The sequence below is a fragment of the Syngnathus scovelli genome, chromosome 19 (genome assembly GCF_024217435.2).
Source record: "Syngnathus scovelli strain Florida chromosome 19, RoL_Ssco_1.2, whole genome shotgun sequence".
Lineage (NCBI taxonomy): Eukaryota > Metazoa > Chordata > Actinopteri > Syngnathiformes > Syngnathidae > Syngnathus > Syngnathus scovelli.
In genome coordinates this window covers 993,694-1,010,880 of record NC_090865.1, presented here as the reverse complement: position 1 = coordinate 1,010,880, position 17,187 = coordinate 993,694, and the positions used below count along the sequence as shown (strand labels likewise).

The following is a 17,187-nucleotide window of genomic DNA, read 5'->3' as shown; positions in this document are numbered from 1 at the left end:
CTTTGCTTTTGTTCTTCGAAGACTTTCTGTAGTAAGCGGCCATTTTTGTGCCTCAATCCGTCAATTTTTGCTTTGGAAGCGCACCAGGTGAGGCTGCTCGACATCTGGAGCGTCTTAGCGCTGAGTGATTGCGTAGGGGTGGGAAACGTCCCGAGTTGCAAATGCTGGCCGTCAAAGGCCAAACAACAGCTCGGCGAGATACGGCGGCGGCTTTTGCTCGCAGGGGGGCAGAAGCGAGTCACTAAGTGAAAGCTTGCCTGGCGTGTTTCAGACCTTATTAGGTTGTTCTTGTGGTGATGCTTAACCCCACTCACAACTTGGCAGGGGCTGCCAACTCACTCACACTATGGCTCTGTGTTGCCCCGCTCGCCAGCCCCCCCCATCTTCCTTCTGTCTTTATTGTCTTCTCCCATCGTTGTTTGATTAGCGCCTCACTGGCGGTGGTCTCGAGCTCATAGAACACTGGCATCCTGGCGCTGGTGCAAAACAGAGAGCTTTGGAGAACCATGATCCTCCACATGTGCTTTGCACGGCATGCTCAGAGGCCTCAGAGTTTCCGCCGCACCGTTATTATCATTTATTTTTCGCATTCTTCCATTATTTCTTGAATACTTAAGAGTGCTTTTTAAAAAAGTTGAGTCATGCCTCATCCAAAATTCACTTTATTTTGAAGACTGACTTCTATTCCCTTTCAAAGGCATTGTTCCTTGGCATACAATGCTATAGAGTTATGCAACAGTGTCCTTAAAAGTCTGGAAAGGTACAATAGAAACAATTATAATTTGTACAATATCTGCATGGATGTAGCTCAAATCCCTTAGACAGTTACTCTTTAGAGGGAGGAAAAAAAAATAACTAACGTGACATACGAGCTTGTCATTGAACTGCCACCATATGTATTCTAACAGTAATGCTACAAAGACTTAAGGCTGAGAGAGTTGTTCTTGATCACTGAGCCATGTAGATTAAAAGAATACGGGGGCGGATGTGGGGGGGGGGGGGGTCTTCCCTATTTAGAAGTGTTTTATCTCAACGTGTAGTGGAAGACAAAGCACCTCCAATAGAATAATGAAAGAATAGCATTGCTATGGATTCCACTAATGGGGAACATAAAGACTTTAAGAGGCACAGCCAAACTGGGTCTGTCAAGATATGTGGGAGGGCTGCAACAATTTGAAAATGAAATGTTCAAGGACATGCAAGCACAGTGGTTATGGATAACACACACACACACACTCGCAGAGCATAAAGGGCACGTAGCCATGGTTCCATTGCACCTGGGCCGTTAAGGAACGGGATAGCTGGCGCTCCGGGATTTGACCGCATGAATGTTTGTGCCAAGTGTAGATCAGCGTGTGTTTGTGTGCGTGTGTAGCTCCGACGCCAAACATCTGCGGCGATGACAAGGCTTTGAGAAACGACGCAAAATCGGGAGCAAGCTAAGGCGCCATTCAAGTCTTCTAAGGGCTAAACGTGTCATTATTCACGCGCAGCCCACAGATGGCAACACGCTCATATCTTTTTCATAAAAGACAAACAAAAAAAAAAAATATTTCCGAATGATCGTCGTCCATATGAGCTGGAAAATACATTTTCTATTCAACCGAGCTCGGAAAGAAAGAAAATGGAGGAGTGTATTTAAACTTTTGTGCGAGAACACATTCCCACTTCATACTCTGGAAATATCTAATCGCCCCAATTTTTTTATGAAGCAGTTTACTCTTCATAAAAGAAAAAAAAAACACAATCGTGTTTCCTAGCATTGGTGAAGAATCAACTTTGACCACGATCATTTTCCAATGTCAGCAAACGGCTTTAACTATTCTGTGCACCTGGAATAACTTAAACGGCTTTCATCAATGCTTTGAATGCGAGAAGATTCCATCCTTCATAAATTCCCTCTGTACATGCCTCTGAAGCGCGATACAATATATTTCATGCAAAAAACCCAAAAAAACGTGTGATTCTGTTGCGCCGAAGAGAATAGAAAGTGGGAGAAGAAAAAAGCGAAGTGCTCTTTGGGGAGAATCAGGGTATACAAGCTGCATCGCGCCCATGGAGCAGAATTCATAAACACACTTCGCACACAGGCAAGAATTCCTAATGAGTGAAGACCTCACAGGGGATGCGGAGGAGGAGGGGGGGGGAGTACTAGTTCGGGAAGATGCCGAAGGGAGAAAAAGCTTTCACATCGTATCAAGCGATCTTAGCGTGCGCTAGAGTGAAAATCTCAGTGCACGTGGATGTGACCAGGGCAGTGCTGCAAACTTGCCAAGCTGGCCTTGGATGGCCAGGGTTGCCATGGTAGCGCTCGCTCACAAACACACGCGGGCGGGTGCGGCCCAAGAGAAGTGAATTAGCGTGTCACCATGATGGCTCGTTGTTTTGTTTCCAGATCAAAAGTCCCATCTTCGTAACAATTTGTGACAGACCCTTTGAGGGCTGCAAGACAGCAGATGAGCGATAATTTGTAGCTGACACAGCTTTTTTTGCGAGCGGCGCGCTTGTTTTCCCGCTGATGTCGTGACAGCCCATGCAAATGCGCAAAGTGGAGGTATTTATTGCTACATTTCGACAAAAACAACTTGCTAAAAGAATCATCATTGTCTGAAATCGCAGCAGAATGTGCAAAAGGACGTCTTGTCAGGAGGAAAGACGGTGGAAAGGAAGGCAGGATGGAGGGCTGTCGAATTAGCTATCGGTCAGGGGTCAGATGGACATTTAATCGAACCAATCAGCTTCCTAATTACACAAGTGCTGCCAGGACGCCATGTAGCGCCTGCGCATGTGTGTGTGGAGCTGGCTAATATTGCGTGTAGAGGTCTTGTTGTAGCAAAATGAACATCTGGCCTCGATATTGGTTCCATGTGTGAAACACACACGCACACGCACGCACACACAAGCAAGCCTGTGGTGCAGCGCTCCTGCCCTACACACAAAGAAAGAGAGCGAGCGAGGGACGAACACCGCCGAGGCGAGGGCACAAAAAAAAAAAAAATGAAAGCCGTACTAAAAGAACACATGTGCACTGTAGCTGATTGTAACAGTAATTGATGTAAACGCCTAAATTACAGCAAGGAGCTAAAGTGACCGCTGTGTTTGAGCGTTGCCGTGGCGACGCGATGAAAAACACCTGGTCGGCGCGCCGGCGGCCGGGGCGGAACATCTGTGTCATGGCGCCCGGCCCGAGAGCCACGACGGAGGCCCGGGCCGGGCGCCAGCGGCGACGTGACACGGGTGTTAGACGCACGTCAAACTCATTCTACTCCACGACCGATACTGCGAGATGCAAACTGCCGCGCTGTAATTAGACGCCGCTTCAGAAAAAGTTTGGCTCCCGACAACTGCGGTTTCTCCCTCGTAAATAGGACGAGTCAGAAGAGATGCTAAGTTTAATGTGTTTCCCGAAAGGAGGTATTCCCAGCAGCGCCGCGGATGGCAAGCGAGGGACCAGCTTAACAAAAGGCCCGAGAATAGACCTAGCGAAGGAAACGGGTAGCGCAACTGTAACCATCTAGCGTAGCGACCTAACCGCCATTTCCAAGCTGCCCTGCGGCAAAAAAAAAAAAAAGGGGCTCGCTCAAGGACTCCCCAGACAGGGCAAAACTGGACCTCATCTGACAGCATCACCATAGCAACCTGCTGGGAAGAAGCAAGAGCAAAAAGCAGACAAGAGCCAAGTCCCGCGAGTTTTAAAGTCAATTTACATTGTATTTCGCTATGCTGATAAAATAAAACGCATGGTTGCTTTTTGTTTGAGCCTCATTACAGAATGGTGAAGTTAACAAGTGTCACTTTAGGACAAGCCAAGGTTGTCGTCACAATTTGACGCCACTCTGAATAGAAGAGACTTTCCACTTTTAAAATACAGTAAAGTCGCATCATTTGGAGCTAAATCACTTTAGTTTAGACGTTAAACACGTACACACACAGACACACAAACGCAGACAGGCATAAGCTCCACAATTTCCTGTAGCGGATATAACGGGATGTTAAATTATCAGCACGGAAAATAACTTCAATTCAAGCTTTAATTTCCTTACAAAACACACACACACGCACGCGCAGATGGAATGCAAATGCGAGGACACAACGCACATAATTAAGTACACAAGCGGAGGAAGGCTCAGTCGCGCAGATGGATACACACACATGGATTTATGCAACACAGAGGAGGGGAAATGGAACGCAAAGTAATGAGAACTTTATGTAAAATACAACTCCGTGTCTGTCTTTTTTTTTTTTTTACATAATTAGCTTCGTCAGGCAGAAATGTAAACGAAAAGAACTTTAATGAAAGTTCCCTCTGATGTGCCGAAAGCACACGCAGCCATTTATCTGACTACACGTCCCGTCTCGGTAGATGTTGCTGAAAGCCTTTAGGGATTCTGGCAGGAATCACACTTTGGGTTTGTCATCTCCGTGACTTAATGACGTCGAAATCTTCAAGACAATGGGGCTTATATGAAAGTTGTCGCTGCTCTTTGCTTTACGTGTCAACCGGAAACAAATGATTGAGTCAATCAAAGAAGCAGAAAGTCACAGTGGGGCTACAAAGGTTGACATAGCTGCAATAAATCACCGCGCAATTGGAGGCGGACTGTCTCAACGACGTCATGTTTCACCAACCAGCATCCGGCCGGCCCTTTAAGAAGAAAGCCTTTTCTCCTTTGCGGGGACTTGTCGTTGCCGATTATCGATTTGCCTCTGTCAGGTGAGTTGAGGAAATGGAAGAAAGAGGCGGGTCGATGCGGCGACTGGGGAATAAACGTATGAGACGCGCGCAGGGACGTGCGCAAAAAACAACAACGCACGGCTCAATGAAATATGACTTTTGCTGCTTTTCATCTTGTCATGCATCATTATCGGCCTTTCTTTGCAGTTGAGCCGACTCCAAGGCTCCCCCCCCCGCAAAAATAACATCATTTGACAGTAGCGCATGATAGAAAGAAGAAAAAATGAGCAAGTCAAGCTTGGTGGTAGTTTCCTGGGTGTTGCCATGGCGATTGGTATTATTTTGGGGGAGGTTTGAGCAAAGAGACAAAATATTCAAAATAATGCAATATTCATGCCGGTCCTTTGCCCTGCCTGACGACGATGACTCAAAATGATGAGTCAACGGCGGCTCTGCATGAATGCGTATGCAGCGCGAAGTGTGCTTTTGTGTGTGTGCGTGTGTGTGTGTGTGTACGCCATGGAAACGTAGAGTAAATATTGTGTTGAAGCTAAGAGCAATAAAGCGTGATCACTTACTGCACGATTAAAGTAATATGTTACGATCGCAGTGTTTGTCTTGCCGCCTTCATGCACACACAAACAAACGAGTACACTTACTAAATTTAAAAAAAAAACGTTGTGATTGACATCGAAGGAAAACCGTATTTATTATTTAGGTTTGCAAAAAAAAGATTTACATCATACTGAGAGTGGATTGGAATATTACCATATTTAGCTTCACAGTTTCTTTGGATTCAAGAGTATCATTTCCAAATGTGTGACTAAAACGGCAAAAATAGCCTTAACTCAAAGTGTGCCTCCGAATGGGTTAATTTTTCTCTCTTTAACGACTCGCCTCGATTCTTCTCATCTAAATGTTCTTCCCTTTCTTTTTGCCCCACCCGAGAAAATGAGTAAAGCTCCTTGCCGCCACACCCTGCCTGCCTGTCTGCCAAGTGGTTGCCAACGTGCACGCGCACTTCATAATAAGCCAGCCAGTACAGTGTATTCGTACACAGTGATATGTTCTCAGGCACCCCACGAGCTCCATTCTCACACACACACACACTCACTTTTGCCATTAAGATGGAGACGTGTCGGTGCAATGACTTCATATCCATCCACCCACCCACCCACACACAAAATACATGCTGATTTAATGCAATCATAGCCAATAAGCTTTGTGACCGCTAATCTCACCACTGCCAGCCTATGACATCACTTGCGAATCGAGAGCCCCCCCAACCCCATTTGGAAAAGTGGAACTTGACGGGCGGGTTGCCATGGGAACTGTCAAAGTTTACCTTTGCGTCATCACTAAGGCGACCGCGTGACATTGTCCAATTGGGGATTATGGTGTTCTAAATCCAAGATAATCACTGCGGGGGTGATGGAAGGAAGTACATTTTGCTCTTTGGCTAACGAACCTTATTTGGTCACTTTGAAGGAAATACAAAAAAAATAATGGGACAGTTATAAAAATCAAATATTGAAAACATATAACAAATAGGCATTATTACTGTAAATAATCTGAATGTATGATACATTATAAGAATACAAATATGTATTTATTTATGATGTGAGGGGACACCAGGATGTAATTTAGTCATTTAGAAAAAATATTTGAATTCAAATATTGGGGAATTTAAATGACGAGGGCTAAGGGCAGGTTGGATGTGTTGCTATGTGGACAGTGCAGCCATGGAGCTAGCACGCTACAATTAAACTGCTTAAGTAGAAGGGGGGGTGAGAGTGAGGCATGATTGACAGGAGTATAAAAGGACCTTTTTTGGAGGGGGTGTGTGTGTGTGTGTGTGTGTGCTTGTGCTGCACCTTACCCGTAGCAGCGACTGGGATTCCTCTTTAGCAGCTCCTCCTTTCACTTCCTGAGCTCCTCCTCCACTCCCTCCTCCTGCGTACTGCTGAGACTGAGACGGCATCTGGCTCATTTTCTCCCCTCCGCTGGGGGCGGCTCCTCCGCCCGGCCGCCCTCCTCCGCCGTAGAGCTTTGCGTCTCCCAAAAACGACTTGGTATCTCCAAGGTAGACCATGCTGGGCGAGGCCACGCCGCCGCTGCGCTTCAGCTGCGAGGCCGCCTCGTGGTTGGCGGAAACGAAGGCCACCGACAACGGTGAGGGGAATAGGGAAGGTTCGGGTCCCATGCGCTCCTTGGGCACCCACAGGAGACCGTGGGCCTGCTCGCCGCCTCTCGTCTCCCCGAGCACCCAGCCTTTCTCGCGCTCTCTCTCCTTCTCCTCGCCGCCCTCGCTCTTGACCATCTCCTCGCGGCCCCCCTCGGCCAGGCGTCCCTCGGGCGGCGCCAGCGAGTAGAGGAGCCGAAGATCTCCCTTGCTCTCCTCCTTGATGGCCAAGGTGGAGGGCGCCGAGCAGCCGTTGGCCGACGGCGTCAGGGACGGCGTCAGCAAGGTCGCCGACAGCGAGGCGTCTTGACAGTGGGCCGAGTTGAAATGGTCGAGGAGCGCCGAGGAATCGGGCGCCGTAAAGTCGCAGTGGCGACAGCGACAGCACGCGTGGACACGTCTGCACACATCCACAAACAAAACAAAAAAACATTTGAAAATTAACACTAAGCATAGTGAAGAATTCGTCAATAAGCAGACATGACATCATGAGTTCACCTGTAGTGTCTGAAGAACTCCTCCTCCACCTCGGTGATGAAGTGACACTTGGTACACGAGTACTCCCGGCCCGCCTCTTTGCCCGGCCCGCCGCCGCCGTCCTGTTCCTCGGCCTTAACGTGCGCCGGCGCCCCCTTCAGGTTGATCAGGCTGTGGCAGCCGTCGTAGTGCTGCAGCAGCACGTCGATGTCGGCGGTGGCGAAGGCGCACTGGTCGCACAGGTGGGTGACGCCTGAGGACGCGCCATCATCACATTCATCCTTTACCTTTCTGTCCACTGGAAAATCCATTCCAAAACAATTCTACTCTAATGAGTCGCTCCAATGAAATTACCTTGCGAGGCAACGGGATAGGAGGGATGAACCGTCGAAGCTGACGTCACGCTAGGGTCGCTTCGGGGATGAGGGGGTGGCGTGGACCCGCCCGCGTCTTGCTGTTTGCTGGACGGCGGGAATTTGGCACAACATTTTGGACAGGTGGGCTTCCGGCACGCAAAGGGATGGGACACCTATTCAGATCGATGGCCAGTGAGTATTTGAAAATGGAAGAACTGTGTGCGTTCTGATCCTAATCATCACCTCTCCTAAGTGCTTGTGCGGCTGACAGAGGCCCTGCGGACAGTAAATGCAGTGCTGGATGCAACATCGGTGGATGGAGTGATTGTGCTGGTAATGCAGCAACAACGGCGCCACCACGATCACGTCGGCGGCGTGCGCCATGGAGTAGCGGAAGTCGCACAGCTGGCAGTTGTAGCTGGTGACCACGGCCTCGGCGTCGCCGCTGTTCGGGTCGCCTGGAAAATAGACAATTGGCGGGTCTTCTTGATTCGACTGAAGTATGATTCAGGGGTCTACAGTACAATTACCTTGGTTGGCGGCGGACGACAGATCGGTGCGATTTTTGGCCGAGGCGCGCTCTCTTTCCCCTTCCCTTCTGAAGTCGTTGGGGCTCGCCGTGTTCATCCTATGCCGCTGCTCGAAGTGCTCCAAGAGCTTGGCCGAGCCCCCCGACCACTCGCAGCTCCAACTGCAGAACTTGCACCAGTAGTACGCCCGCGCCGCCTCCGCCGGCCAGCCCGCCGAATCGGCCCGGACGGGGACGGAATACCCCACCAGGGAGTCGTCCTCCGTTCTGACCGCCACTCGCTCCGCCCCGTCCATTATCGGACTCCTCCCTTTGCTCTGGCTGTCGTGGTTCAGGAGGGGCGTGGCCGGCGGCGTCTTGGCTTTGTTGGGATGCGAGGACAGGAAGTGCTGCTCCAGTTCCACCGAATTGCTCCCCATGTAGGTGAAGTTGCAGAATTTGCAGCGGAAGTACTTTGTGTTGCCCTGACAATCGGAGGTCTTGCGGCCGATTCCGATCAGCGTGCCGCCCAACGTCACCTGTTGGAAGAAAAAGAGCTCTTTGCTCTCCGCATGTCCATGCAATGAAATGCGGCTGCAACTTTAACTAAGCGAAGCGCCAACATGTATTTCCACGGGATGAGGCCACGAAACCTGACGCCCATCTGCTTTTTATTAGGCTGGCCCCGTAGACTGTAGGTGATTATAACGTGCTGCTGCAGGCCGGATCGGGAGCGCAGGGGCTTACAATGACATTACTACCGTACGACGTGGATTTATCTCCGAGCAGATCTGCGGTCTCATGCGGACGCTAGGCGGTTCGACCGGCGGCGGCGGCGGCAGTTTGTCAATGCAAAAGAAAGGCTCTTGGAAAATCCAGATGTAGTGTTAGGATTTGGAATTTAAAAGCCAGAAACATGACATCATGTTTTTTGCTCGACCCGGAGGATTCGTTTTTTGACCAAACGTGTTTTCTTACATAGCAAAACTGAGCATAGCATTAGCATCGAGAACTTTATCTGATACAAGTAAAAGCTGCGTTAAATGTGTCTGACAGATGCTTCACGGCGTCGACCGGTGTTTCAAAGGCTTCTTAAGTAACCCTTCATCAGATCTTGACTTTTTTTTTCCGCCTATCGCTATCATCCGCTAAAATCTCACTGGCTCACCGGGAATCCCGTCTTAGCAAATGACAGCATGGAACTTTCCAAACACGTGCGGGAGAGAGCCAGAGCGCGAGAAGAAACAACAAGGGAAAAAGAAAAGAGACTCCTTTCATTCCTTTTTCTTTTTTATGAATGTACAACTTTCACTTTTTCTTCATAAACAGGCCTGGATTTCCTATTTGTAACTGTGTGCGTTTGTGCCCATCACGTGGATTTCGGTTCATGACCGACGGGAAGGAAACTTCCTTCACACATGCAAAATCTGGCTGTGTTGAGGTGCACTCACCTGGATGTCATAAGTGCCGTTCATCATCACGGTCCTGTGTTGCTGATGGTGGAGCTCCGGCCTGCCCCCGCCAGACTCTTTGGTTTGGTTCCTCGGCCCTTCTCCTCCCTGCGCGACTGTGACAACAAACAAGGATGGACGGACGAGTCAGAACTGCAAAGGTTGTGGGACTCGGACGGCCAGGGACAAAAATGTGACGTGTGGAAAATGCCAAATAGCGGTTGGATTAATGTCGCTTAAAGTTAAATGCCATGCCTTTGTGTCGGGGAGGGAGTGTCCTGCTTCTGTGAGTTGTGTCTGAAAAGTCACAGGTGAATAAATGAAGGCTTGTGATGCCTCGGATGTGGCAGGGAAGGCGGCCATGGTTTTTTTTTTTGGGGGGGGGCATTTTCAATCAAGTACCCTTGCACAAAGAGGGTGCAAAAGCTAGGAGTTACCTAGAGGTGTGTGCGGGGGCGCCATGTTGTGGAGAGCCAGGATGTGTGTGTCGAGGGCAGCGTCCTGCCGTGTGCGGTTGTGCAGGCCGAGGTGATACTTCCTAAAGTGCTTCACCAGGTCGGCGGGGTCGTTGCCGTAGTAACCGTAACCGCACACATTGCACTTGAAGTCCTGCAGCTTGGGGGAGGGGCTGGAGGAGAGCGGCGGCGTGTCCGGGGCCGACTCCGCCCTGGCGGCGTCCGAACCGGGGCGATGGTTTTTGCCCACCTTGTCTTCGGGGTCCGACTCGGCCGCTTTGAGTCCTCCTCGCGAAGGCCTACCTCCTCCTCCTCCTCCTCCTCCCCTCCTCCCGCCTCGCTCCTCGTTGCCGACGGATGAGGGCGAGAGAGACGAGGAAATGCACTCACTTTCTCCTTCCTCCTCCTCCTCCTCGTCGGGCTCCTCATCGCCCCGAACTCGCTCCTCGGGCTCGGAGGGGCGGCTTATTCGGTCGGCCTCGGCTCCCACGCGCCCCTCGTCTTCCTCGCCGTCCTCCTCCTCGTCGCCCGCCGGCCTCCTCCCCTCTTCCTCCTCCTCCTCCTCCTCGCCTCCCACACTGCGGATAGGGGGATTCTTCTTCCTTACCATCGCTGAGAAAATGGAACAAAGTGACGTGTTACTTCTATTTGTGGACAACAAGAGTGGGGAACAAACGATTCCATACTGTGCAATATATAACAAGCGTGTGACAGTGTTTAAAGTTGTACTCCAACTTACTAGTTTTCTCGAGGTTATGAGCCAGGACAAAAATGGGAACGGTATCACGATACAGCCTTAATGGATAAATCATCTCTAACTAAAGAAATGAAATTAAAAAAAGGCAACTCCACCAATGTATCATATAAAATATTCTCAGATGTAATGAAGCAAAAACAGCAGCCATTATTGTAGTCTATCGTAAGCTAAAGTGTGATTATGTTTGCACGTGACGAGAAAAGCCGCTGCCGCCGCCACCACGAAGACGCATGAAAAGTGCATACGAATGGACTGCAGGCTGAATTATACATAACTAGCGATACGCTCTCATATCGCAAAATGGGTCAATGTAATCAAAAAGAGATACGGACAAAAAAGACTGTATAACAGTCTTCTCCTCTCTTTCATAGCCACGCAACTATTAAAATAAAGTAATTTATGTCTGCCGGGGCGGGGCCCACGCCTCAACCAAGCCTGGCACAGAGTCTGCACGTGTGTGTGAGCGTGTGTGTGTGTGTGTGTGTGAGATAGAGTGCAGGGAGCAGAGGAAAATCTCATCTGATGCTCACCACACCCAAGTCAGAATTCATCACACATGCACACATGCACACACACAAAGTGGAAAACGACATCGTTGTGGTGAAGCGATGACGCAAAAAGTCCCGACTTAAAGGAGCTCACGAGTGGCCAAAGTGTGTTTCCATCTGCCGGCCGACGGACGTCCATTAAGATGAGGGTCATAAAACCGTGAATTTAATCATAAGCAATTGGTCGCTAACGTCGCTCTCGCGTGCCAATTACGGGAAGTCTCGAATTGTAGAGGGTATATGCGACACAAAACAAATGTTGAAAGATGCAAATCCAAAATGTAATTGTGGGTCCGGGTCCTGACATTAGGGTCACAACTCAGACTGGATTTTGCCGATCCGCAGCCTGCGCATGCTTCAGGCTGTATGCACAGGCTGGAACCATTACGTTCAAGTGCAATTAGGTGCAAGCCACCACAACATACCGACTTCACTGCATATCAGCGACTGCTCCTCGCTACAATTACCCACCCCGCCTCTGAGGGAAAAAAAAAAAAAACAAAGCTAAGCGGCCCCGCGATATGACAGGTAGGATGAATGTGACGCTTAATCGTTTCCATCATCGTGAATTAGCCGGTGGGACCATTATCTAAAATTGATGATAATGACCTGGAGACGACCGCTGAGGGATACGCTGACATGAGCGTTACAACTTCCCCAATTGGTGACAAAGTAGGGGAACCAAACTGAAGAAAATGACGACTAAAGATTTAAGGGAGGGCACTATTAAGTAACATGCAGGATAAAGCAAAAAAGAAAAAAAATTACAGTTAACAGGGCCGTTTTGATGCCCGTCTAAAAATGGGCAAAACACAAACTACAATCCAAAACTCATTTTACATTACACTTGAATTCCTGACTTCTGCTAACAACCCGAGCTAAACTTAGCTCCTAACCAAGATGCAAAGCTTGGCTGAGACATATCACTTCAAATTGGACAGCGACAATTGCTTCCAACCCAAAAAGTCAGACATGTCACAGCCCTGTTTCAAGAATACAGAATGCACTTCTGGACAGGTGTCGCCCCGCTTCTGATACTACCTTTTTGAGATGGAAAAAAGTTTGACTGCAAAAGTACAAAGCAGTTATTTAGACGTCATTGTCACACGTGATTACATGATGCCCAAATGATGGGACTTTGTGGCTACGTTGGCTTGTCACTTCAACTTAGCGCTCTTTGAAGCAAAAAGTTAATAAAAGCACTGTGTATGAATGCGTACGCTTTCATGCCCAGACAGACAAAACATATGCCTTCCTGAAACCAAGCCAAGATTTAATGGGAATCAGACACGAGCGAGTTGGGTTTTTTTTTTTAAACATATGACTTGTGCTTTTTAAACTCAAGAGCCTTGGGTGTGTACAAAAAAATGTATACAAACATCTACGGCGGTGAACGAGTGAACCAACTGACCTCTTCGAAAACCACGCACCCAACCCAGCCGACCGAACCATCTAAGTTCTTCCACAGCACAAGCGTATCCCTCCGAGGAGCACACAAATACAGAGACATCCAGTTAGTGGAGTCAGGAACTCCGTGCCGTGAAGTAACAGTGTGTCAAAAGTGGCATCATAAATGTCAAGCCTAATTAGGGCACTTTCAAGACCTTTCGAATCAAACTCAACCACTAAATTGCTCTCTTGCTGGTTGTGCTTCTTTTGTCAATGGACCCGCTTCATATCACTCCACCCTTCAACCGTTGCTCTCAATTAATCCGTCACACACACCCGCAAACATTCGGCACGCTTTCGGTTCTGCCAATTTTACTTTGCCCTGCCTGGCTTGTCCGGATGCTAACCTTGAGGTACTGTTTTAAGGTAACACTTCATTGATATGCACTAAATCAGCATTAATATACAATCCAGCTCCGAAGCAGCCATTTTGAGGGAACGAGGACTGCGTATCGGTCCAAAAAGTCAGATGTGGTTCGCTCTGTGTACACGATAAACACTCACACAAAAGATCACTATCCTCAGCAACTTGGGACTATTTCAAAAACAGAAGGCACGAGTGCAGACAATGCATCTCTTCTGTTATTTCAATAATCTGTGAGGAGCTGAGAGTTTATAAGACTGAATAGTCTGGCCTCTTGTCTGGATTTCGACTTTGCAAAACACACACACACACACATGCATGCACTAAAGCACAGACAAAGCTTCCCCCACTACGGTCTTTAGAGCATACGCTGTCTGAGTGTGTGAATGTCATCAAATATAGCATGTGTGGTCACGTCTCTTTTTTTTTTTTCTTTTTCATAAAAACTATTTCTCTAGTGGTTAGCATGAGTTGCTAACCGTGCAGTCTACATGTTCGCTCGGCCCTTGTTCTCGTCTAACAGAAACTCATAATAATAATAATAATAAATGATCCTTTTGGTATCAAAATTGAATTGTGCTAAAAATGTTTAATGGCACCTTTAGGGTATTCAACCTTCGAGGTAACTGTGTGGAAAGCTCTGACTAACACAATGAGCGGGTGTAATTAATTATGGCTAAACAGGCTGCCAAGGCGAAGCAATAGTCCAACCCATATGGATGTCTCGCACTCGCACTTGCACTCGCACACGCTCGTAAACTCTCATTGGTCTATGCGTGGATGAATTAGCTCTTGGTTAAACATGCTCTGACCTCCGCTAATGGAATAACTGGGAATAAATTCATTTCGAATAGCCCAAAAAAAAAAGTTACATGCAATGATGTGATCATTTGAGGGTATTACAGCAACTGGGAGCACGCAAACTGCGCAACAACACAACATCCAATAAGGATCGATCAGGCCGGATTCATTTCCTCTCATTGGATTCTGCATAATTGCAATTGATCATTGTAGCCTTTGTAATGTGCCTGCATTAACAACTCGGTGTTAATAACTCAAAGTATTTCAAAATGATCCTGGCGGGTTAAATCCCTTAAGCACTCCCAAAGGCCAGAAGAAACACAAAGTCAACAAAACACAGAAATAGAAAGAGTGAATGTAGTAGCTAGCCATGAGCTCGGATCACTTCCTGACACACATTTGGAAGAATACAGTAAACATACACAAGGACACAGAGATAGTTCAAAAAGCCTTGGAGGCCTCAGTCTGAGCTTTCATTTCCTCTGTCCTTCACAAAAAAAAAAGACAAAAATGTTGAAAAACACGCAGACACGCATGCACCCCGAGAGCTGATGCTTATCAAGAACTGTGACCCGCCCGCAGGAACTAAACAGCACACAAAAAGATCCGTGCAAAAACAAGTCGATGAAACTTTGACCAAAAGAGTAACAGTTATGACAATACGGGGCCCCCCCAAAAAAATGGCTTTGTTGAAAATGGAAGTCTATAAAAAAAAAAACATGCACACAGACAAAACTGCACTTCTTATTTGACCTATTGTCGCCGCCTTTTGACCATCAATCAAAATGAAACTCAAATGGCTCCAGTTGCCTTACTTGCTCATTTCAAATAAATTCAGGTGTGGAGTCATAATGAAGGCAAAGCTAGACAATCGTTGACGGCGAAGGAATGCAATCTGTTGCTCTGACGCCCGTCTTAAATGCTGATACACCCATAGATATAGGAAAAATAAATTGCACACACACACACACACACACACACACACACACACACACACACACAAAGGCACAAGATTTCACTGCCTACATCAGCAGTTACTGCACCCTTAATCTTTTCATGGACTATCTTTTGTTGACAACCTCTCCCCTTTGCCTTTTATTCCTCGCCCTGATTCTCCACTGATCTCGCACGCCGTTGATGAATCACACACCTAGAAAAGAAAAAAAAAAATGAAACGATAAGATGGGCGTGCTGGCTGAGGCTTTCCCTTTTTGTAGTGATTTTGGAAAGCTGACAGTCGGATGAGTCATAAGAACGCCAGAGCGTCGGTCGGGCGTATCGTGTCGAAGATACACATGCGTCAATTGCTGAATGAAAATAAAATGGCGACTGTCAATCACTCGCCACTCGTCTGATTTGCTCGTGTGCTGTTCCATGTTTGAGTTGGGCGACCGCAAAACAAAGCCGCAATCTTGGCGGCGGTTCAGATGCGCAGGTGGGCGGAGGGAACCCGACATGCATCCTTGCTACAGCTTGACACAATAAAACATCTCACCTGAGAGGATCTGTCAGGGTTCATTTTTTTGGGCTCAGGTAACAATCACTTCCAAGACTCACCAAACCTGTCTTGGTATCCCGCGACTAATTACATAAAATCTCGAGATAAAAATAAAATAACACAACAGGGCCTTGTGAGAGTCTCGGAAGAGGAAAGAGTCAGATAAAAGCGAGCGGGAAGGAGGCCAAATTAAAAGCAGCGATGAGAACAGGGGGGGGTGGCGGGGCTCGCAAGACAAGAAGGAAGGCGAGATGTGAATTCATTGCCTTAAAAGCAGATGGGAGTCAAACGGCGTGATAACAATCAGACTACACATCCACACCGAAGGCCCATGACTTTCTCTCTCTCTCTCTCTCTCTCTCTCTCTCGCTCTCCTCTCTCAGCCAGATAAGCAGATACCGAGTGTCAAATTCCAGGCCCATCACGCACCGGCGTGACACATTGCAGATCCCCGGAGCGGACGGAGTTCTCCTTTTTGTCTTGTTTTGGACAGACGGAGATGCCATGGGGTCGGGATGGCAAATGAACTCTCAAATGTTTCTCATTGACTGTTTTGAAGCATGATAGCCAGAAAAGAAAAGAAAAGTTCCATGCGTCAGCTCACCACAAAACACTGTGGTGGCAAATGATCCGCCTCCCATCCCTGTGTCTATGTGGCACTCGCGTTGACTCCCTCAGTCCTATTATGGACATAGCAACTGTGTTGATGTCAACGCGACGGAGGTTTGATTCACCGAGCGTCCCCGTCCGTCCGTCCCAGCGATAGCAGATAAGGCCATATATAAACAGCACTTGAAAGCGCAAATGTAAATGTTTAGACGTGGCCGCGCAACGCCGAGATACAGAGAGCGAGAGAGAGAGTTCACGCCGGGAGAAGGCCGCCGTCCGACGTTAATCAAGTGCTGAGGAACCTGTTATCGGCCAATCTATAAGCGGGGATGCTGAAAAGTTTGTCGAGGTCAGAGGAGATGGATGTTGCTCTTCTGCGCGGCGCAAATCAAATGAAACGCTAATGACGTGATGCTTAAAAGAAAGGCGGCCAACCGTTAGTATATTACCTTCAACCACGAGCAGGACTTTTGATTTGACTTTTTACACTGGGCTGAAAAATGTATCCAAAGCCCCCCAGGCCATTGGGGTTTTGCCTGGAGCGCCGACGCGCTTTTCTCCTTTCTTAATCAACGGGCGATAAGCACAATTGACTTGCTGCCTCCTCGGTCTTCATTTGCATGGGAGATCCAATCAGACATGTTACGACCCGGCGCAAATTCAAGTCCGCGGGGCTTCGCAGAGGACGAATAGGACTTTACCTGACTTGATTTGACAGTCAGTGCGAGATCATTTGCTGGCTTGCGGGTTTTAAATCATTGAGGAGGCCGCAAAAACATTGAAGGTTCCTTCTTTTTTTTTTTTTTTTCTCATCCATCTCTCTGGACCAGGGTTTGCGAACTTATGCCTGGGGCTGCTTGACCATAGACAATATGCAACCCTTAGAGCAAGTCTATATCTCATGAGACCTTTTTTTGTTTTTTTTTGTGGTCCCCGGATGAAAAGATCAGAAAATTGGGAGGTATATACTTGTCATTTTGACAGGTTCAATAATCGTTCGCCCTCCAGTGAATTAGTGAATTTATTTTTCTGTGATCATAATAACGAAGTCTAAACC

At 48.0% G+C, this 17,187-nt stretch overlaps 1 protein-coding gene across 2 annotated transcripts in view; it reads right to left on the bottom strand.

Moving 5' to 3' along the window:
• trps1 (trichorhinophalangeal syndrome I) overlaps positions 1-17,187 on the bottom strand; it is a 95,615-nt gene that overhangs the window by 17,977 nt on the left and 60,451 nt on the right. The window contains exons 12-18 of one of the 2 annotated variants that reach the window (XM_049750697.1): positions 10,087-10,716; positions 9,650-9,765; positions 8,221-8,737; positions 7,934-8,148; positions 7,689-7,863; positions 7,356-7,587; positions 6,555-7,257 (exon numbers count right to left, since the gene is read on the bottom strand). In XM_049750697.1, the coding sequence (XP_049606654.1) occupies positions 6,555-7,257; positions 7,356-7,587; positions 7,689-7,863; positions 7,934-8,148; positions 8,221-8,737; positions 9,650-9,765; positions 10,087-10,716 (2,588 nt within the window). The remainder of the gene's footprint in view (positions 1-6,554; positions 7,258-7,355; positions 7,588-7,688; positions 7,864-7,933; positions 8,149-8,220; positions 8,738-9,649; positions 9,766-10,086; positions 10,717-17,187) is intronic. The other variant, XM_049750698.1, reaches the window with a different exon arrangement.